Source organism: Equus asinus, chromosome 4 (genome assembly GCF_041296235.1).
Source record: "Equus asinus isolate D_3611 breed Donkey chromosome 4, EquAss-T2T_v2, whole genome shotgun sequence".
NCBI classification, from domain to species: domain Eukaryota; kingdom Metazoa; phylum Chordata; class Mammalia; order Perissodactyla; family Equidae; genus Equus; species Equus asinus.
Genome location: NC_091793.1, coordinates 41,277,582 through 41,301,875, shown reverse-complemented (window position 1 = coordinate 41,301,875; position 24,294 = coordinate 41,277,582). Strand labels below are relative to the sequence as shown.

General features: G+C 36.0%; 1 protein-coding gene across 17 annotated transcripts in view; it reads right to left on the bottom strand.

Annotated features, from left to right (window-relative positions):
• MYBPC1 (myosin binding protein C1) overlaps positions 1 to 24,294 on the bottom strand; it is a 105,830-nt gene that overhangs the window by 26,025 nt on the left and 55,511 nt on the right. For all 17 annotated transcript variants that reach the window (XM_070507143.1, XM_070507144.1, XM_044745570.2 and 14 more), the window contains 10 exons: positions 23,938 to 23,989; positions 21,796 to 21,852; positions 16,073 to 16,239; positions 13,284 to 13,416; positions 11,349 to 11,473; positions 10,322 to 10,427; positions 9,207 to 9,373; positions 7,580 to 7,742; positions 6,508 to 6,614; positions 6,043 to 6,176 (listed from right to left, as the gene is read on the bottom strand). In XM_070507143.1, coding sequence (XP_070363244.1) covers positions 6,043 to 6,176; positions 6,508 to 6,614; positions 7,580 to 7,742; positions 9,207 to 9,373; positions 10,322 to 10,427; positions 11,349 to 11,473; positions 13,284 to 13,416; positions 16,073 to 16,239; positions 21,796 to 21,852; positions 23,938 to 23,989 — 1,211 coding nt within the window. The remainder of the gene's footprint in view (positions 1 to 6,042; positions 6,177 to 6,507; positions 6,615 to 7,579; positions 7,743 to 9,206; positions 9,374 to 10,321; positions 10,428 to 11,348; positions 11,474 to 13,283; positions 13,417 to 16,072; positions 16,240 to 21,795; positions 21,853 to 23,937; positions 23,990 to 24,294) is intronic.

Genomic DNA, 24,294 nt, shown 5'->3' with positions numbered 1-24,294 from the left:
ACAACAAAAAGAACTATTTCAAACTGCCTTGTAACCTAAGCTGGACATGGTGCCAATGCCTAACATACATGTTCTTAGTTTAATCCTCCATCAACTCTAAGGGCAAAGGTAGGGCAGTCCCCCCTTATCTTTGGGGGACACATTTCAAGACCCCCAGTGGATGCCTGAAACCACAGATAGTACCACACCCTATATGTACTATGTTTTTTCCTATACATATATATTTGAGGTGCGACAGCAAAACTAGCATGAATATCTTTTTCCTTCTTCACAATTTCATGGATAGAAGATTTGTTCTTACCATAGATCTTAGCAACCTCAGCATACAATTTTTTTCTTGTCGAGAACTTTCACCTTTTCACTTAAAGGAAGCACCTTATGGCTTCTCTTTGGCATATCCGAACTGCCAGCATCACTATCCTTGCACCTTGGGGCCAGTATTAAGTAAAATAAGGGTTACTTGAAGACCAACACTGCGATACTGCGATGGTCGATCTGATAACCGAGACAGCTAAGTGGCCACCCAACGGGTAGCATATACAGCATGGATCTGCTGGACAAAGGGATGATTCAGGTCCCAGGCAGGACGGAGTGGGACGGTGCGAGATTTCATCACGCCACCCAGAACAGTGCACAATTTAAAATTCATGAATTATTTATTTCTGGAATTTTCCATTTAATATTTTCAGACCACAGTTGACCATGGGTAACTGAAACCACAGAAAGTGAAACTGCGGATAAGCGGGGGCTACTGTATTATCATGCCATTTACACAGGAGAAAACTATGGCCCAGGGCCACATGGCTAAGAAGTGGGATTTGACTCCAAAGCCGCCTAACCATTAACTCACCAAAGAAAAAGTTGGAGGACTAAAAATGTGAGTGTTGAAATGTCATTTTAGGAGAGGAGTCTCTTCGTCTATGAAATTAGAAATACTTAAACTCATATCAGAAACTAAATAATGAAGTGTTCATTTCTTTAGAAGTCTCGAAAATTTTTAAATATTGAAAAGGTTTTAAGAAGGCTGTGATGCCAATTTTCTATACAAGTTGTTGAGTATTGATTTTTCCCTTCCAATAGGACACAAAAGAATGAACATCTAATTCCCAAAGTAAAGATAGAATGATGTAGTGAGGTTGAACCTTCTATTACATTTTCTTTCTTTTATTTTTTTCCTCCTCCTCCCTGCCCTGCCTCCTCTTCCTTCTCCATAATCATCTTCTTCTATACTTCTTTCTTTCTTAAACCAGAAATTTAAAGCAGCATTACATTTTTCTGATTCCCAAGTCGTATCTTCTATACGACAATGAGCAGCCAATATACAAAGGGGTAAAACAGAGAAGGTCAAGATTATTTAGAAACTGGGTAATTTGCTACTAACCATTAAGATAACTCTTTACTCTTTTGTGTCTAGATTAGGACCCATACATCTTCAGTAATGTAAGATTGTGACAACAGTAAGAATATCTTAAATAGTTTTCCTAATTCTTCTATTTTATAATAGAACAAAATCTCCTCATATTTGCCAACTTTTAGTCTTAAGATTATAAAAGGTATTCTGCTTTTTTTTTTTTAATGTGAAAAGAGAAGTATTTACTTAGGATGGTGCTACATTATCCTCTTTAGTTTCCTATATTTCATTTTGCTTGTTTTGTTTGTTTGCTGTGCTATAATTAGAGTACATAGAGTACAATTCACACTTTTTAGATATACAGTTCTGGGAATTTTGACAAATTATATGATTGTGTACCCACCACCACAATTAAGATACAGACCATTTCTGTTACCTTCAGTGGTGTCCTGACGTTCCTTGACAGTCAACTCACTAACCCCACACCGGATCCCTGGCAACCACTGGACTCTTCTCTGTTCCTATAGTTTTCCCTTTTCCATAATGTCATATAAATGGAATCTAACAGTATGCAGCCTTTTGAGTTTTCACTTTGCTTAACATGATGCTTTTTAGATTCATCCATGTTACTACATGTAATTCCCTTTTATTGTTGAGAAGTATTCCATGGTATAGTCCACGTGCAGACGGTTTACGTATGTACAAACTGTGTGTATGTACAATTGGACTTTTGGGTTGTTTCCAGATTTTAACAATTATAAATAAAGCTGCTTTGGACATTCATGTACAGGTTTTTGTGTCATCATTTCTTTTGGGTAAATACCTAGGATTAGCTTTGTAGAGTTGTATGGTAAGTGCATGGTTAACTTTATAAAAAACTGGCAAACTGTTTTTCAAAGTGGATACAACATTTTGCATTCCCACCAGTGCTGTATGAGAGTTTAATTGTTCCATATCCTTGTCAGCATTTGGTATTGTCAGATTTTTTTTAGTGGATTTAAAAACAATACTTTTTTTGTTCTTTCACTCATCATAATTATTTTGAGATTCATCCAAGTTGTTGCATATATCAGTAATTCATTCCTTTTTATTGCTAAGAAGTATCCCATTGTATGAATATCTTACAATCTGTTTACCCATTCACCTGCTGCTAGGCATTTGCATTGTTTTCAGCTTTTGGATATTACAAATAGGGCTACTATGACCATTTGTTCTAGTAGATTTTTTTTTGAGGAAGATTGGCCCTGAGCTAACATCCATGCCCATCTTCCTCTACTTTATATGTGGGACGCTGCCACAGCATGGCTTGACAAGTGGTGTGTATGTCTACACCTGGGATCTGAACCAGGGAACCCCCGGCCGCCAAAGCAGTGCATGCGAACTTAACCACTGCACCACTGGACCGGCCCTTCTAGTAGACTTTTTTGTAGATTACATTGGATTTGCTCTATCAATGACTATGTCATCTGCAAATAAAGACAATTCTACCTCTTCCTTTCCAATATGGATGTCTTTAATTTCTTTTACTTGTCTGATTGTCTGGACTAGAACCTTCAGTATAATGTTTAACAGAAGTGGTGAGAGTGGACATCTTCTCTCTTTTGTTCCTGATTTTGGGGGAAAAGCATTCAGTCTTTCACCCTTAAGTGGGATGATAGTTGTAGGATTTTCATGGATGTCTTTTATTATGTTGAGGAAGTTCCTTTCACTTCCTAGTTTGCTGAGAGATTTTTTTATTAGGAATGGATGTTGAATTTTGTCAAATGTTTTTCTGTGTCTATTGAGATGATGGTACTTATTTCCCCAAGTTTGTTAATATGGTGAATTATATTAATCAACTTTCAAATGTTAAACCAGTCTTTGCATTCCTGGGATAAACCCAACTTGCTCATAATGTATTATTCCTTTTATAAATTGTTGGATTTGATTTGCTAAATTTTGTTTAGAACTTTTTCATCTATGTTCACAGGTAATATTGTTTTGTGGTTTTCTCATCTTGTAATGTCTTTTTCTGGTTTTGAATACTGGACTTCAAAAATGAGTTGGAAAATACTCCTATTCTGTCTCCAATTTTCTGGAAGAGTTTGTGTAGGATTGGTATTATTTTTTTCCCAAATATTTGGTAGAACTCTCCAATAAAGCTATCTAGACATGGAATTTTCTCTGTGAAAGGTTTTTAACTACAAATTCCATTTCTTTAATAGATATATAGGCATTTCATACTGATTTAATGGCATTTTGCAAATTCTGATATGTGGTGTGTTCATAAATATTTCCTAATTTCTCTCTGATTACTTCTTTGATCCTTGAGTTATTTAGAAAAAAGCTACTTGGAAATTTTCCTGAGTTCTTTCTGTTATTGATTTCTAATTAATTCCATTGTGGTCGGAGAACATATCTTACGTGACTTGAATGTTTTTATGCTTATTGAGAATTATTTATGGTCTATCTTGGTAAATTTCCCACGTGCATTTTAAAATAATGCCCATTCTGCTTTGTTTAATGGAGTGTTCTATAAATGTCAATTAGATCAAGATGGTTAAAGTATTGTTCAGATCTTCTACATCCTTACTGATTGTCTGTCTTCTTGTTCTGTAAACTATTGAGAGAAGAGCACTCAAATCTCTAATTTATATATATCTCTTTGCAATTTTATCATCTTGCTATTTGTTTTCTACTTGTTCCAACTGTTCTTTGTCCCTCTTTTTCTGCCTTATTTTGGATAAATTAAATATTTTTTTGATTCCATTTTATGTCCTTTGTTGGCTTATTAGCTACAACTCTGTTTTATTATTTTAAGGTTCCTTTGGAGTTTATAGTGTACATCCTTAACTTTTCACAGTCTACCTTCATGTGATATTATAATAATTCATGTATAGCAAAACAAATTTACAATTGCATACTTTCATTTCATCCCTCCCAGTCCTTATTTCCATTTCTTTCCTTTTGATCTTATGTTTTTATTGTCATAAATTTTACTTACACTTATGTTATAAACCCACAATGCATTGTTATTATTTATGTTTAAACAATTATCTTTTTAAGAGATTTAAATAATAAGAAAAAACTCTAATATGTTTATACATATAGTTACCATTTCTGATGCTGTTTGTTCTTTTGTGAAAATGTTTCCATCTGGCATCATTTTTCTTCTAACTTAAGGACTTCTCTTAGCATTTCTTGGAGTGCAGGTCTGCTGGTGATGATTTCTTTAAGCTTTTGTATATTTGAAAATAATTTTGTTTTGCCTTTATTTCTGAAAATTATTTCTCCTGAGTATAGAACTCTAGGTTGACAGGTTTTTTCTTTAAAGATCTTGCTCCACTGTCTTCTCATTTGCCTTGCTTCCAGGGATATCTGCAGTCATCCTTGCCTTTGTTCTTGTGTATTTAATGTGACTTTTTTTTTCTGTCTGCTTTTAAGATTTTTTTCTTAATCACTGGTTTTGGGCACTTTGATTATGATGGGTCTTCATGTAGTTTTCTTAACGCTCATTGTGCTTGGGTTTTATTGAGCTTCTTACATCTGTGATTTTATAGTTTTTATTAAATTTGGAAGATTTTGGCCATTATTTCTTTAAATATTTCTCTGTCCCCCTTTTTGGACACTCCAACTACACATATATTTGACTGCTTGAAGTTTTTCCACAGCTTAATGATGCTTTTGTTTTTCACTCCAGAAAATAGAAAAGGAGGAAACACTCTCCAATTATTTTTTTATTGTTAAATTATTTTTTAGGGCAGACTTAGGTTCACTGCAGAATTGAATTGAAAGTACAGAGAGTTCTCATATAACCTCTATCCCCACACTCACAACCTCCCCCACTATTGACATCCCACATCAGAGCAGTACTTTTGTTACAATTGATGAACCTACATTGACACATCATTATCACCCAAAGTCCACAGTTTACATTAGGGTTCACTGTTGGTGTTGTGCATTCTATGGGTTTCGACAAATCTATAATGACACGTATCTGTAATTATAGTATAATATGGAATAGCTTTACTGCCCATAAAACAGTTTATATAGGAAGCCACAGAGTCACACTTGAGCTGGCGCTACTCTACCACTCCAATCTCATTTACTATTCTCCTCCTCACTCACTCTGCCCCAGCCACACTGGCTTTCTTTCTGTTCCTCCAACACATCAAGCTCATTCTCTCCCTTTTGTCTTTTGCACTGCATTGTCTTTACCCAGAGATCTCTTTCCTTTGGTCTTCACATAATGGGTTCCTTGTTGTCATTGATAGAGACTGTTTTCATTCACCACACTGTCACTTGCTAATCACATTACCCTTTTTTTTTTTAAATTTTCATAGCACTTATTACCATCCAAAGTGATTTTGTTTATTTATTTATTTAATAATTCATTGTCTATTCCTCTTTCACCCCATTCTCTGACACCCATTAGAGTGAAAGATGAGATCTTGTTCCCTGCACATAAAAACATGCCTGGTCACATAGTATGTAGTCAGAAATATGGAAACTAAATGAAGGATTATAAGATTTGCCTGAAAGTCAGCTATCTTTCTTCGTCAAAGGAATTATATCTGTACTGTACCCCTGTAAATTTCTTTGCCTTCTTCTTTCATCTCACTAGTGGAAGGCAGGGAGTGGGGTGGGCAGTGTGTGTGTGTGTGTGTGTGTGTGTGTGTGTGTGTGTGTGTCTGTGTCTGTGTAGAACAAACCTTATCTGCTCGGCTCCAAAGCGCTTTAGGAGGTGGTTCTCCAGAGATAGGAATCTCAAGACGAAGCTTGTTTCCTGCAATTACTGTCACTGTATTGTCAGCATCAAGACCGTCCAGGATGATCCTAGGAGGATCTAGAATATTAAACATAGCCTTTGTTATCAGACAGTCACTTCTGTGTGAAAATCTGGGCTAGTACTTGGCTAATGCTAAACATTGGTGGCAACCAATATTTTATCTGGCCAAAAAGAAGATAAGAGGAGTCAAAGCAATTGGTGCCTGGCATCTTGCAAAACGACTTCATTGTAAGACTTCTTAAGAATCATCTATTATGATTAGTGGTTAATACCAATTCATGTATTTTTTCTTTAAATATCACATAGTTTTGAATATGTTATATTTCCAAGCTAAGGAAAACAAACAAGCAAGAACACAACCCTGCAATGATTTCTTTTATCTACTCACCAACAACATGAACTTTGGCAGGCAAAGTAATAGAGTAGGAATCTGGTGTAAATACATAATCACCTTCATCCTCAACGAGAGCATTGGCTATCACTAACTTGTGGATTCTAAGGAAATAAGAAAAACATGTTTCTAAGAGTTTGCAAAGATTTAGATATGACCAAACTGAAGAGACACCTGGCCTTTATCTGATTAACTTGTTTTGTGCAGGCTGGGGCGGGAGAGGGTGGGGAGGAGAAAGAGAGAGACACACAATATGAATGTGAAGACTTAATTATCCTATTTATTGATCCACATTAAATATTCATTTTCGAGTATACGAAATTATCTCTGCAAATACAGCCTGGTCATTATCTATGCAAGTCTACTATTCCTTTTTTCACGTCATAGCTTTAAAAAGGCTAAGACATCTCACTAATGCCATATTTTAAGATTCAAGAAATTATCAAGAATAATCTTCACTTTGGCTTTATATGTGAAACCAAGAGCAACAGTTCTTAACTTTATTGGGGTTGTGAACTAGTGACTATCCAATGGGCACTACGGATCCAGTCTCTGGAGAAAAGCATGTATTTTTGTACACAGAGAATTTGCTTACAATTTCAGGGGATTTATGGGGCCCCTTGAAGTTCTTTCATGATCCATGATTCAAGGTTAAGAACCCTTGCCTTAGATCTTTGCTAGATTCCAGGATATTATGCCCTCCCTGAAAATTGTGGAAAGGTCATGCAACACATATTGGTTAGGGACAGTTAATCCATTTCAACCAACTCCTCAACTAGAATTCAATATCATTCCTCTAACTTCACATTTAGATGGAAAGAATCAGTTGACGGGTTTTGAACAGACAAAGCACAAAGCACCATACTGTGAGGGGAAGATACAGCATCACAGGTAGGACATGATGTTCAACAGAGAAATCACATGTTCTTGCTATTTGGAAGCAAGCAACAGAAATAGATTCTTTCCCTAGGACTACTCTCTAAACGTCTTTAACATATATGTAATTTAGGAAGTGGGGAAGGTGGAGATGAGGACCAGTCCTCTCTTATGGGTCGCCTTGCTTCTTTACCTTCCTTTGTGAACAACCTTTAGACGGTCACTCTCCTGAATGGGTAGGCCATTTTTAGTCCATTTTCCTGTTATGTTTTCAGAAATTTCACACTTCAAGCAGATTTCATTTCCAAGTTTTACAGTCTGATCAGTCAGAGGTGTCAATACCTTCAGAGGTTTCACTACAGAAATGATAGACAGTTGTAAGTGCCAAACCCAGACTCCAGACAGGCTAAGATGGTGTCATTTAACAATGATACAGTCAGTTTTGCTATACTGCTTGTTTTAAAAATGAGAATTCATTCCAATTAATATGTTAGGGGACAACTGAAACATAACACAAATTTCATGTTTGATTATGCATGATTTCATTCATGAGAAAAACCAGGTGAATCCAGAAAACTACACCCAGCAGAACTGAGCCAGGTAGAACTGTACAAAATACACACACCTCAAACATCTACCAGCTACCAGTTAACCCATGTGATATGAGCTGCACCCATGCACATCTGAGATTATCACTATCCATCCATTTCAAATAACCTCCTTCCACCACTTCACAACAGGTCACAAGCTGCAACACTTCTGACACTGCTTCCACAAACAAATTTAAGGTCTTTTTCAAGGCAAGGTGCCATATTTATTGCAGTGTTTATTAACCATTTAACATGTGTAAAACTGTGCTATTGCTTTTTGTTGGGTTCTTATCATTATTTTTAATGTGTCACTGATAAAATTTTTGCACGTTGTGCCCATAACTCCACTTTCCCCATTACTCCTGTGGTTTTTATTGCATGACTTTGGACAGCATAGTGATTTTTAGATATGCATATGTTGTATTATAGCAGAACCAACTGTAATTGCTTTCAATGGATATAAATATCAGATAAGGAGCTGTCTATGCTTGAAAAAATTTTTTTGATATTAAACTAAAATGGCCAACATTCCATGAAACATAGGGAATGTATTGAGATTACTTCTGAATAATTTAATGATCATATGAATCATAACCAGACTAAGAAAGAAGTAAGGAAGCCGGATTTCTGCTCTGCATGTATTACCAATCTTCCTGAGGGATTTGCTATTTAAATTTCATGGGTAACTGGACGGGGCAGATGCTGCCATTGAGAACTGACTACTATTAGGAGGCATTTAGGGAAGTACATGAATTCTCTCATGCCTCTGAATCCTGTTAGCAAATGAGCTCTTACAGTATTCTTAACTGAGCCCTATTAGTTTGAGTAACTTCTCACCCAAATGTAATTGCAGAATGTTGAATGTTTATTTAAGGAATTCCATGGATTAAATAAACTATCAGGATTTGACATCATATCTAAGTATTTATCATCCATTTATATGGTTTTGGGATTAAAATATTTCTCAACGATTTGGGTAACTTCTCTGGCAGGTGATTTTTATACTTTCTTCTTAATATTGATGCTCTGTTATTAAATTGGGTAGCCGGTTCTTTTCTCATAGTCTCTAATTGATATGACATAGACACTCAGGTAGCATGGAATCCAATTTTACACATTTAAAATTTCCATAAGCAGGAATCAAATAGATTGACTTTCCTAAAACTGAATTAACAAATGCAACAGTATCAGTAAGCCAATGTGGAAGACATTCAAGGAAATCTGACTTACAGTCAACGCTAAGCTTAGCAGATGATTGTCCTCCTGTGGTCATTACAGAATATTCTGCAGTATCAGCCTTTGTTGCTCCTTCTATGATCAAAATGTGTTTTTTGCCGTCAACTTTAATTCGGTATCTTGATTTTGGACCAGGGATGATCTCCTCACCATTCTTAAACCTGAGTTAAAATAGATTATAAAGAAGTTTCATAAAAGACCCTTCAGGAGACAGATCTTGTTGGTCTTGCTTTTTGCTTCATCCCACTGTAGATAACAGACACTCAAGAGCTATTTGTTGAGTTAAATTGTGTACGGATCAATCTATCAATGGGTTAATCCCGTAACAAGTATTGTTGGAAGAATTACATTAAAAGAACATAACCCCCTCTTTCCATTCAAGATCAATCAGATGAAGATGCTAAGAGTAGATATCACTCACGTTTGGGCTCTTGATACACACTAGTAAGAACAATATTTTAATACATTTTAAAGATGGCTATAATTCTGGATTAGAATAAACAACTTACTCTGTACCAATTACTACAGATTCCTGCTGTGTAATTTATATACTTCTCAACAAGCATTTCATTTTAAGATTCCGAATCTTCTAGTCTTTAATTTTGAGGTTACTCACAGAGAACTTGAGAAAATACTTCCCACTTAACCAAAAAAATATGTTTTATTTTTTAAAGTAATTGATGATTCTCAGTCCAAAATATTTTTCTGAGCTACTGTAACAATAAAGTGACTAGGAATAAAATGAAAACAAAAAGTATATTTTTCCACCTAAGCTGCCAGTATGGGATAGAGAGAGGAAACATGGTTCAGAGGTTTAGAGCATCCACGGACTTGGGAGTCATACAGACCTGGATAATCTTGAGCCATCCATTTATTAGTAAATACCTACTTTACTGCATCCTCACCAATATAGATTTCTGAACTGTTTTTCAATTTCATAGGTTACAAAAACCCAAGAATCTTAGTATAGTTTTAGTTACCATTTCTACTAACACAAATGGGGTTGAGATTCTTTTCATATGTGTAAAAGCCATTTTCTGTTCCCCAAACTATGAAGGAACATATTTTTGGTCTATTAAAAATGCATAGACCTCAGAAAAGCTATTTACCATTTTACATTGGCATCATCTTCAGAAACCTCACATTCTAATTCCACTCTCTCCCCACAGTAAGCTTTCGTGTCTTCCAGCTGTTTGGTCACCATAACTGGAGGCTCTAGTGTGAAAAAGAGGAGAATCAGCATCATTAAAGGTCCAAAACCTGCCTCATGACCCTGGGATTTGTTCAGATGAAAAACCAACAGTAAAAAGTATTATCTATCATAGAGCTATGGTTAGATGGCGGTAGATAGTAGGTGAGGTTTTTGTGACTTTTCTTGGCAAAATAAACAGATGGCAACCCTAGGTAAGTTCTTCCAATTTTCTCAGAACTCTTCAAATCAAATAAATGATTGCTCTAAAGAGCAGACAAAATGTATCAAATATCCTTCTTTTGGCAAATAAGATATTTGGACAAACAGATACTTCTGATGAAGGAGAACACACAACACTAACATTCTTTGACTCTGGTTCCAGACGGATGGTAGAGATTGCAGAGTTGTCTTAATCACAGGGCCTCATAAAGGAAATAAGTGATTCATGGCTTCATTGACACCCTCCATCTCTTTTCACAAAGTCTTAGTAAATGATGGTCTTCAGCACTCTCAGTGCCAACCACTGGTGCCCTTTTACTAATGAAGCTGGTTTCAAGAGAAATCTATTTGTGATCAACTGAGTGTGTGAAATGACAATTATCCAATAGACTTTGTTGGGTTTCAGAAGTAACAACTAGAATAATTATATTGCAAAATTTTGTTTGCTTGAGTCAAAATCACAAGGCATTTTTACTCAGTCATTTTTTTCTCCCCTTGGCTTTTCTAGTCTTCAACAAAACTGAAGATTAATTAGGATACACAATAACTGCCAGTGTAGAGAAACTTCAACGCAGAGCCAATCTAATACCCAAGCTAAACCATTTCTGGAGGTACTACTGGCTCTGCTCTGGAGCTCAAGAGTTTACCTCATCACCAAAATTTTATCACCTCAGGAGAAGGAAAGCCATCGGCTCCTAATGACTAGGGTAAGAGACTTCACTTACCTCTCACAAAGAGCTCAGTGGAACATTTCTCATCACCAGCTGTCACATAATACTCTGAATCATCTGTCAGCAAACAGTTATTGATAAACATGATTCTTTCGCATCCTTTATGCTCAAAGATGTATCTGTTTTAAAAATAAGAAAGATAAACAGAGTCCATGAACTTGATTTTATTCTTTTCTTTATTGCCAGCAAATTTGGCTTGTAATTTGGTAATATTTGAAAGTCAGGGACATAATTTTGATCTGCCATTTACGTAGCATATCTTACATAGTTTAATAAACATCAAACATGAAACCAACTTTTATCTTTGTAATACATAATGTAACACATATGCATACTTACATAATATTTAATTCCTGTTATTATTTTCTTTTATATAAAGTTTCTTACTTCAAATATAAATCAGTACTCACATTGCTATTTAAATTTTTTTAACCCACTTTTGGATAATAGCGTTGGCTGAGATTGTCAGGGAGATTTTTAACTCTGTACTTGTTTTTTTTTCTGAGGAAGATTGGCCCTGAGCTACCATCTGTTGCCAACCCTCCACTTTTTTTTGCTTGAGGAAGATTGTCACTGAGCTAACATCTGTGCCAATCTTCCTCTATTTTGTATGGGATGCTGCCACAGCATGGCTTGATGAGCGGTGTGTAGGTCTGCACCTGGGATCCGAACCTGCAAACTCTGGGTCACCGAAGTGGAGCGTGTGAACTTAACTACTATGCCACTGGTCCAGTTCCACTCTGTACATCTTTAAAAATTCATTTACTTTACTGATTACTTTATAGAGAGGCAGAGACTTGATCTTATTCATTGATTCATTGATTCCACTCTTCGCTTAACCCAGTGACACAAATTTTGTAGGGTGAATAAATGATTATACAGTTTAACAAATAGTGTGAACACAATCACCAATAATACACTGATATAGTAATTCTATCGAATGTGATATTCTCTTAAATGAGCTTAAGAACTAGTGTTATCATATCACAGTTATCATCTACTAAGAAGGAACTCGAGTATTTGAAAACAAAAAGCTAAAAGCCAAAAAGATGGCAAAACTTAATTATCTGTGACCTAGATTATGGATGGGTATAGTAGGGCATTACAACACACTAAAGAAAAAGTTCTCATTTGGGAAATTCTCAAATTGAAGAGTTCAAGAACAAAACATTAAAGAACATTTTCTGGATAAAGATAACCAAATAAAATTATATTTTTGGTAAATTCAGGCTGCCTTCAAGAGATTTTTACCAGATACGAACATCATCACAGCCCCTCCGTGGGCATGACCACACTAAGAAATTGGAAACCACCCAATTGTGCTACAGAAGTGACAGATTTTTAGGGTTAAAGTCTTTTATAAACATGCTTGTGACTCCTTGTTAACTTAAAAAAATATATTGGAGTTGAAAATCTTGCAGGATGAGAAGAATCTCTGTAAAGTAGTTTCATAATAGACTAGCGATACCATCAGATATCGGGAATTAGTCTGTGTCCTTCATTTGGGAGAGGGCCAAGAAATAATAAAGTGCAGGCTTTAGATGCTATTCTGGAAAAACAAAAGTTATCTAATTATAAGATATGATTCCCAGCTGGCATATCAAATATATATTTCAAAATTTTTCATAATTTTATTTTAAAAGTTGGGAGAAGTTTGGCAATGCTCTGAAATATTGCATATAACCTATAGCGACACAAAACCATAATTGGGAGTCACCTGAAATAGTCTTTATAGAATTAAAGTGTAAAACAAGATTTTATTTATTTAGCGCTATAGTTTTAATGGTTCCAAAATACATGACAAGTTTTTACTCTCTCTCCATATGATTTTGCATTGTAAACTAAAAAGTGCATTTATTCATAGAAAATTAAGTCAAACTACTGTTTGCTTTATATAGTTATCACTGATTATTTGCAAGGCCCACTTACTTTGTACTGGGTCGAATTTCTTGACCATTTTTATACCATTTCACCTCCAACTTTGGGTCTGCCAGTTCTACAACAAATCTTACTCTGCCTCCTTTATCAACCTGATATGCAGGATCAAGAATTCTTGCAAAAGCTGATAGAGAGAAGAAGCAAAAACTATGTTAATATGCATATATATAAATGCTATAAATTTAAATGGTCAGTATATGTATGTGAACCTAAAACTAAATGAAGAAGTGAGACTCAGAGAAGAAAAAAATTGGGAAGCTTCCAAATTATCCTTTATATTTTAGAATTCTGTGTTGACTTATATACAATAAGATGGTTTAAAAATTTAAGGAGAATCCACGTGCTTTTGGAAGAAACATAAGAAAAGAATTATTGAGGAAGCTTTAAAAATGATTGTCCTAATTCTTTGGGGAATGTATAACATAAATCATCCAAATGAAATCTAACTCGAAGAACATGCTTATTCTCCTAGCATGATTACTGTCAGGATCATTGGTATTATCTTTGTACTTCTTCTATATTGCAGATAGTTTTTTATCGTAAAATTTATGAAATAAATTCAATGACATAAGATCAAATTGAATGCCTTTGACTAACTGAAAGAGCAGACTTATCAAAGTTTTTGTACTGTGGAAACTTGCCTAAATAGCGGCATGTTTAAAACACCCCTTACATATATAGTTAGGAACTCATTGATGAGGATTTTTAGGCTGGTTAATTTTAAAACTGCAGATGAGAAGCAGGCTCCAAGGAGTGGAATTTGCTTGCCCTTTGTTGGGAAACATTTACATTTCTAAGGGAAACCTCTATCTGTAAAGATGCCTCCTCTCTGTGCCAGGAAGAAGGGGGATGGCCTTACCTCTGGAAACTCTTAATGGGCAAGGCAAGGACTTAAGTTGTTTACTGTCTGGCAATCTCATGTAACTGACCCCCCCTCCCCAAAATCCTCCTTTGTCTTTAGCTGAAGATAATATTTAAGTGGTGACTTCTGCCATTTACTCAATCCTGTTTGATTCTTATCTAAAAGTTGTGGGACTGCCCAATGGCCGGACCCTACTGGCACTGGTACCATTTTAACATTTTTTGTCTTGTAAAGAGATAACTCACATACCTATGCCTTAAATTTAGCCTTACTCTCCACCCATGTTGGCAGCAGAAGGGGCAGCAGCAACAAGCTGGCAGCAGCTCTGCCTGCCCATGGGTCCTGTCCCCATGTCAGCGGTGGCAGCAGCAGCTCCCCATGCCAGCAGCATCTCTGACTGCCCGTGGGTCCTGTCCCCATGCAGCAGCTCTGACTGCCCATGGGTTGTGTCCCCATGGCAGCAGCAGCAGCTCTGACTGCCCATGGGTCCTGTCCCCATGCTATTCCACACTATTCTCTAAATAAAAGAGCACTACTGCCAGATCTTGAGAGTCCAAGAAATCTTTCTTTTGACTCCTCCGCTCACCAACCCTGCATCACTCATGATTTCAAAATATTTTAAATAACATAGAACATAGTAGTTTTTAAAAGTATTGTCTTGAAAGGTCCTAAACGAGATAGTTAATCTCTTTTTTAAAATTTCATAATTTTTTTTCTGACTTTAAAGATAATAATTCTCATTTAGACAGTTTGGAAAATACATATAAGTGTGGAACACCTTGTGAAGTTGTCATCCTTGTATTTCCATCAGTCCTACTTTATTACGCTATTGCTTAAACAAGCTGACTTCCTCATATTTTAACAGGATAAAATAAACGCTAGATTTAAAGCAAGTTATCTATCACATACCTCAAGACATCAATTCAGAGGCAAGTGATAAGAATAAGAATGGCCAGCATGGGGGAAAGAGGTCAGCTGGCTCTCCACCTTAGCATCCACATGTTTTTGACTTTCAGTCCCAGACACCCCTCAGAAATAAAACTCCGGGAGTTCTGAGACAGTGAGAAAGGCCGGGTTATGTAAACAAAACAAAACGAACACTTCTACATTTCTCTGGAGCCATCTCCCAACCAGTTTATACAGAAGTTTAGAAATAAGGGCAGATTTTAAAAAAGAAGGGGTGAGATTCTTTAAATTCTATTTGAACACAAACAGTAAACAATAGGATTGATGTATGAACTCGATGTGTCCTAAAACTGATAACGGACAACGACCAAGTATAGGAAACTCTGAAGAGCCAATGATCAATTTAAAATGTATTTCTCTTCTTAAACTTTATTTTAAATTTCAACATCTCAAAGTATTTTAAAAAGGTATTTAAAACCACAACAAACTGCATCCACTTCAGATTCCCAGGGACAACTTAGCTTTTTAACAAAACACTTTGATAACCTTGTCGGATGTGAGAAAATTTCCCACAGCCCATCAAATGGGTGGAAGAATATGACGGTAAAACAGACATCGAATCTATTCTGCCTAAAGAAGAATCAAGAATTTGAGAGTGAGGGAGATGTGGAGGCTGGGGAAAGAGGCCACTGGGAAATTCCCAGTGACAGCGGGAATATTCAGTATTCCATTGTATGTTGTATGTGATGCCAAAATGTAATTCTTCTGTTACCTTAAACCTTCAGTAGAGGTCTGTCTGCTACCCGCATAGCCAGCGATGTGCGGGGCGGTGAACCACTTCACCTGAAGGCAAAGGTAACCAAGAGGAGCGTAACCCCTGCAAATCTAGCCCCAGCTAGTCCTACCCCAAACTCAGCGGGAGATAGGAGGGATGACAGGACGGGTTCACAGTCACGTCTTCCGCGTGCACAAGAAGCACTACCCGCTGCCACGCTTCCCGGGGAGGGCTCACCTGCGCTCTTCTTCTCCACTCTGCGCATGCGCTTGAGCCGCTTGAGCATCCCGCGCAGGTCGGTGATGCCATACTGAAAGGCGATCTTCTCGTACTCGCTGGGTTTCGCATTCTTCAGCAGCTCCCACACGTCTACCTCGGGTGTTTCCTCCTGCTGCTTCACCTCCCTAACCGGGGAGAACCATTGCCTAGTTTAGTAGCTGCCCACTGGCCCTTAAAGACAAGGAAAGTCGCAGTATGGCAGGTTCAGTGCTAAAAGCTCTGTGTAGAGCCTGAGTAATTAAAGACGAGAAGAAAGTCTACTTGCTTTGCTGTAAGTCTCAGGGAAACTTCCAGATAGTTAAAGATCAGAAACGTGCGCTTATATTGACACTCTCATTTTCCTAGTTTAAAACACAATATTAGGGGGAGAGGAGGGTATCAGGAAATATCCTGAAGATATTTTTACTTATTTTCAAGTGGAAAGTCTAAATAAGAAGGTGAGATTTTGAGGGACTTAACACCAGTTTTCATCTAGGATATGGGTATTGAAATAATCTTGCAAAGCGGATTAAGAACTAGAAGATTTAAATATTGGTCTATGAAAGAAAAATGCTCTCTTTCTACCTTCGTTGCTGTCCTCACTCCAGCTATATGTGGAGATAGTACAAATACAGTATTCCAAACCTTTGGATTTTGCAAATAACATTTTTTAGACCAGATTAGTAAATGTGTACACTAACCATTTTTTTGCTGTTTTTTATACAAAAAATATTTGAAACTACCATGAAGAGTTTTTGTGTGTTTTTCACATGGTTTTTGTGGATACAGATGCTTTTTAAGAGAATTTTTTTTTTCTAAATTGTCAAGGGAAAGGGCAAATGAGATAAAAAAATTCTCTCGTATTTCATCTTAAAGTACTGTCTTGAACTTTTTTGGAAGCAAGTTTGATATGAATCATGAAAATATAAGTGTTAAACTGTAAAGCAAATGGTTAGGGGGTTCCATAAACAAGGGGAAATAGTGTAATTATCACCCCAAATTTTGATTGCTGACTAAAGAATATAGAGAACATATAAAGAACATATGTTAGTTAAAAAAAAAAAAAGATTTAAAGTACACTTGTCTACCTTTATTTTAAAACCAAAAATGAAACCAAACCTCAGGAGTAAACAATCCTTAGGGAAAGAGCCTTAGTGTAAATGCAAAATGTAATTTAAATTGATTTCCTCCACTGGCTAAATAGTCCCGATTTTGTTTAAGCTTAGTTAACTTTTTTTTTTTTTTTTGGTGAGGAAGATTGTCCCTGAGTTAACATCTATGCCAATCTTCCTCCAGTTTGTATGTGGGATGCCACCACAGCATGGCTTGATGAGGTCCGTGCCCAGGATCTGAACCTGTGAACCCTGGACTGCCAAAGCAGAGTATTTGAACTTAACCCCTACACCAGCAGGCGGGCCCCCTTAGTTGACTGTTTTTAAAAGGTTAATTTGGAAATGTTATAGTGACTACTTACTGTGAATAAAGCTGGTTTGGATATGATTTTCCAGGAAAACCGGTCAACACATCTTAAGCATCAGTGTGAAAACAGATACATGCTATCATGTTAGCAAATGATTGATTACACATATTTGCATTGTCACATTAATTACATCTCTTTCAGAGTGTCTTGAGGAAATACTGGATTGTAATCAGGGGGAAGGGGAGGAGAATATAAATATTAACTTAGAGTTTAGGGTGGCGTTAGGCAAGGATGACTTCTGAATATCTAATTTCCATTGTCATGTAAGTCTTTTTGCCCAGTGGAGGAGGATGCTGAGGCAAATCTGGAAAATGGAAGGAAGTGAGAGGTCATTGGTCCATCAGTAACCTTTGTGGGAAGGACTAGACAGCACTATTAGGAAAATGTGCCTCTTAAAAATTCAAGACACAAGTATTATCTTCATCTCACTGAAATGATAACCACACCCTCTATTAACATGGGGGAATTGAAAAGCTCAAGAAAAATTGTCCTGAAGTTGGAATATCGGTAATAATTTGCCAGATCTACCAAATCTACTGCCGGAAAGCAGTCTAAATTTCAAATACATCTTTTAAATATTTTGCAGTAAGTCCTGGAGAATTGCATTTAAAATGTGTATGTATGTACATTTGTATTCTCTGTGGGCATTTCCTCAATCTACTTTATTAATGCTCTATTTTTGTCATATTCCAGCCTACATATAGTCCCCAAAATACAAAGTTATGCCATACTACATTGTGTTAAATTTCTATTTCAGCCAAGAAGAATTACACACATACACATTTTAAGTATCTTCTCGACACTGGTGAAAGGATTTAAAGATATAAGACTATATTAAAATAGCTAAAACGAGACATAAGTCGAACTCTGAGACATAGCTAGATCCAGGAGGTGACTATTTATATAATGGAAGCCAGTAATAAAGATCATAATATTCAGTGTGATTTCTTAAGTTTTGTTGGTAGATTCATAAAACCGATTATCTTCACCATTTTTTTTCATTTAAACACCAAAATATACCCCACTCTCCCACATTCTTAATATTATCAAATTTTGTGCACAAACACCAATAACCTCTTGTCTATTCCTTTCTGTTCTCTCCATCACCTAACTGAATTCCAAATCGCGAAATTAATGTAGTCATCATTTTGTACTGGAATGTGAGGTAAAGGTTCCCACCTATAGCATTTCCTTAACTCATCCAGAATATATGTTTACTTACCATGGTGGCTGCACATGGCCCTATCTACATGGCTATGTTAAATTATGGTAGGGAGAAAAGTCCAAATTTCTATAGGCACACGATTAATTTCCAAGCGTTGGGATAGACGTATATAACACTCACAGTACTTTCATCTACATCAAAATTTCAATAACTTGCTGATCCAAGTGAAGTACAAAGCAGTTACAGAAATTTTATGTAGAATAAAACTTTCAAGTATTTATATAGGTGAAATCCCATAACAAGATGGTGCCCAAAGGATTTACTACGATTTAGCTAGTGCCTGTTTGAAATACACTGGCTCTGTCCAGGGCAGGCAGATCTTTTGCTGTATAGAGGTGTTGGTTGTAAAGGTATTTATTCTGATAGTGATTTTGCTACACACTCTTGGAGGAGTAGCAATGGTAACCACATGTCATTACCACAATGAAAACACATGCAACTCACAATTAGTAGGAAACCACAACGAAAGTTATACTGGTGGATTAGTATAGTACATTAAATTAATGGAGTCTTATGTTAACGACGATCTAATTATGAGTCAAAGTCATAATTAGGGGATGTAAAGAAAATGAGAACTGGAGACATGTTTGCTGCCCATTTTTTCTAGTAAATTTTTTCTTTAGTCATTTTGACCATTAATTAGATGATTTATTTTACTCTCCAAACTGCTGGTAGGACTAGTCTGTTCTTTTTTTCTTTCTTTTTCCTTTTTAGTCAGAGCATAGTGTTTAATAAGCTACTGTAACACATTTGTATTGATTGATTGTGTGTGTGTGTGTGTGTGTACCTTGTCTCTTTACAAATATAAGCTCTTCAAGAGAAAATATCACATTTTTGGTGGAACTGAATATTTATTTGACACGTACTATGAGTCAGGCTTTTTACATTTAATTTAATTCTCACATTAATTCTATTAAGTAGTTTTTATTCTCTACATTTACGGATGTGGAAGCCAAGTCGCAGAGGGGACATATAATTTGATCAAAGTCATGTAATTGGTACACGGCAGAGGTGAGACTCAAATCCATCTTTCCACCAGCACCTTTTCAATGCCACAAGTATGTATTCATCCCGTTCTGGATGCCAGGCACTGGAAGCCACTGGATTTCTTTTCCTCCCATCATCTGGCATTATATTCCACACAAAGAAAGCATTTAGTATTTTTCTGGCTAAGTATATGATTGTAGGGGGGAAAATGCTTTCTTGTTTTCCTAAAGTGTCAATTTGTGTTAGAAACGGAAGCACCAACTCTCGAAGCAGATTCAGAATATTTCTTACATCAGACACAGGAAGTGAACTGACTCAGAAAGGGAAAATTTGGATTTAAGTCCCTGCCCTGCCTCTGTCTAGTTGTGCGACTCTAAACGTCTCTGGTCCTCGGTTTCTCACCTGTAGAATGAGGAAGAGTGAGACTCACTGGAGGTCACTTCATATACTACTGCTTTAAATAAATGTGGGGGATTAATAAATATTACTGAGAGTAACGATTATGTCAAGTATCCAAGGGAGGAAAGATGTATTTGATGCTGCCAAAGTCCATCAGTGATTAATTGGCTAATAGCCATCAGTAATTAATAAACTGCACCTGTTAATGTTTCTGTTCTCAACCCAAGGATTGGAGTAGAGGTGAATTTTTTATTCATAGGGACTTGAATAAAGCCATCCAACTAAACTGAGAATAAACACAAACGCAGTTTATTACTATTTGTAATTGTTGTGAAGCATATTTAAAATTATGTTCCCTTAACAACCATCAGAGGCACTAAAACTAATAAAAAATGAACCTGAAAAGTTAAGTGAAGACTGATAGCAATATTATTTACAGTCATGCATCACTTAACGACAGGAATACATCCTGAGAAATGTGTCATAAGGTAATTTTGTTGTTGTGCAAACATCACAGAGTGTACTTACACAAACCTAGATGGTATAGCCTACTGCACACCTGGCCTATATAGTACTCATCTTATAGGACCACTGTCAAATATGCTGTCAGTCGTTGACCAAACTGTTGTTATGTAGGGCATAACTGTATTATTAATTTAGAATTGTAGTTTTATCTGTTTTTTCACAAATTTGCTAGATAAACACAATCCCCGAAAAAAATTAATTTCTCTTTGTTGCTTCTGCACTATAGTAAATAGCTATGTATAACTTTATGTAAAACACATATAATTTAGTATATGATTATATATATGCATATATATGGACAGAAATCCTATTAAATGGTTATGTACTAAATATCTATAGTGAAATTCTATAAATCTTATTGTGAGAGAACATATTAAGGGAGTGTGAGTGATAATACTAAACATTTATTTCCATTTTACTATAATAATTTATCACTTCTAAAATGCACCTTTTTGGATATTTTAAACATCTCTGAAATAAAGCTGTATTTATAGTCAATAGTGTGTCATAATGCACTATTCAGAGCAACTTTTTCATTGCTTAGTGATTTGTAAAATACATGTATATCTTAAGACGAATGGTGTCTTAGATTTGCTGAAATAAAGTAAATCATAAATATTATATTAAAGTAGGTCTGCCTTTTAAAATATATGTACACTTGCAGAGACTTCTACAAAAACGGCGAAATTGATTTTTTGGTCAAATGTCAAAGGCAGGAGAATGGAGGCTTTCGTTATTCAATCATAACAGGGAATCAGAACTGAAATAGGAGAAATCAGAGGTTTCTAGGTATTTAAGTTCTCTGTCTCAGTTTCAAATCTCCTCATCCCCAGCTAAGAAAATACGTAAAGACTCATAAAACATTTAAAAAGAAAGCTTAAAAGCATCAGCTAAAATCTTTATCAGATTAGTATGCAGTTGTTTCTCTGTCTCTTTCTTAGTCAACTCTGTTATATTCTATAAGCAAAACACATTTTAAGAAATGAAAAATTCTTTGAAAAACATCCAGTTTAAACTTGACTTCTCTGAGTGGGTATCTAAAAGACTTCCAGGCCACAGCGCCTCACTCCATCACTTGGTTCTCACCTACGTTTCAGGAGACCACTAAAGTCAAGTTCCCCTGCATCCTCTTGACCTTCTCCACTGTCATTAACAAAAGAAAAGCAAATCTGGGTTTAGTGCTGAGACACATACACAACAGTTTCCCCCAAACACTCTACATATGACGTATATGCAATTTTGCACCGGCACACAAGTTATGGGACTAAATGAACACAAACAATTTCTTTTCACACAAGTGACATTTTACATTTTTGGAGTATGTACTTGTGGAAAAGTAGACATGAAGAACTTGTGTTACTCTATGATTTCAGAAGGCACATTTTTGTAGATTGCATATATAAAAGTGCTTGAATTTGTGTTAAAACGGAGTAACACAAATGCACTTAAGCCAAGCAACACAAAGTACTTTGTTTTTGCAAGTTGGGGGACTTTAGAAATATACTTGTGTAAAAAGCAAAGGACTTTTGCTGATCTCTGTTGTTCACGTAAGACAGAGATTGGCTTGGAAGACAAAGTGTACCAATGTCAAACATATAAGTACGAAGCTTATATTCAAAGGTAACCTCTTTGTGTCCATCAATAGATGAATCAGATAATGTGATACCAACATAACATAAGAATGGAGCTGGTGCAGAGCTTTCTGAAAGATGCATTCCTTTCTGTTTTAAAGGGAAATAATTATAACCTCTTCATTTTCTTGTTAATATTTATACCTTTTAAAATGCATTTTTTGAAAATTTGTCTTTGAATTGTTGATGACCCTTTTACTAGGAGTTTTTTAAAGTGCTTTCCTTTGGAGAAATGCATCTCAAATTAGGCATGCAGCCGTCTTTGTGATTTCATGTAAACCCTAAATAGAAGCTATGGGGCTGACATTTAAATGGCACTACATATTTACTTACACGTTTAATTTTTTAATGAAGATTTTGTTTCCTGCTCTTTACAAATGTTAGTTATGGTTTCTAAGAAAAGAGGCTGTGGGTTTAAAAACAGTGTGTATAACATGTGAGTCATAAGAACTGAACTCGGATCATGTGTTTTCAAAATTTCTTTAATGGCAGGTATTTGGAGAAGACCTTTCAAGATAAACACATTTCTATTATTTTAAAGTGCAAAATTTGGTAGATTACGTCTCCCTCTCCTAAAATATCCTCGTACACAGGATGAGCATAGTTTTAGATGTCTGCATTTTCTGAACGGGGGGTGAAGAGAAGGTGAAAGGAAAGTAATAGGATTTAAAAGTTACGGCTTTACAAAAATACCAATTGACTCATCGGGTAATATTAAAAATCTTTTAAAAGCAATTAAAATTTTTATTTATAATTTAGGAGGGAAATATGCCTTTTATTAGCAGACTAAATCATTGCTTTATACTAGTTTGGGATACTTTCCTTATTCAACGAAACTGTACGTGGATTCAGTCACAGCAAGAACGAAGTATTTGCTCTCATTAACGAATTTACATTATGGAAGAATTAAGCACAGAGAGTAAAATAATGGTGGTATGGGGCTAGGTACATTTCTTATAGACTAGAAAAATTTTTTCATTTTTCTTCCTTGACCCCCTGATTTTTCAGCCTCAGTAGTAGCAAAATAAATCAAACAGGTGTCCACATTTTGCCTTCTACAGTCTTCTTTATTCCAGCAGACTCAATAGTCTTTCATTTAGGATAATCCAATATTTAAATAGTGCTAACTTTAATAGGTAGCTACTTAATTGTGGTTTTCCAGACACTGGTTTAAGAGTACCATAAGTGATTTCTAGATGAAAAGCACTATAGGTTTTCTGACATTACTTAACTGATGTCATGTAAGATGTGTATCTTGATATATCTATCTTTTTTGGCCATTTGGTGGGCTATTATGCAATCAAGGAAGAAGCCACATATGAATAGGTTGAAAGTGTGTTTCTATAAGGCAACTGTGAAACCTTTAAAAATGAGAGCTTCACTATAACAAGAATATTCTTAAAAATGATCAGTATATACTTGATTTGGCTTTAAATCCATGGCTTTTCCAGAGCACTGACTTTTGAATATATGGCATGTTTGACTACAGTGAAAACAATTGTTCTCATTTGTAATATAGAGTGTGGAGGAAAAGAGTTTTGAAAATCCTCCACTTTCACGTTATACAAAACTACCTAGAGTCCCCTTTTGAAGTTACCTTCTCTTGAAAGCAGATCTGATGTCAATGTTTGGAGTAGTTCCGGTAGATTCTTTGAAAGGAAAGAAAACAATAAAATAAATACCCATTAAGAAGGCAATTTTATGTTCAGTCCCTTTCCAGGCTGGGGAGATTCTTCAGATGGAAGGAATGCCAGGTGAAGGGAGGATGGCTCTCCTCCTGGATGGCTGAGCTGACGAGACATCATACCTCATCCTCCTCACACAGAATCAATGAAAGGACTTTAGGAGTTCCCTTATCCAATTGTCATTCCACCTGCCTGCCCATTAGAATCACGTGAGGAACTTAAAAAATATCAGCTTCTTGTTCTCCCTGCTGGAGATTTTGATTCACTGG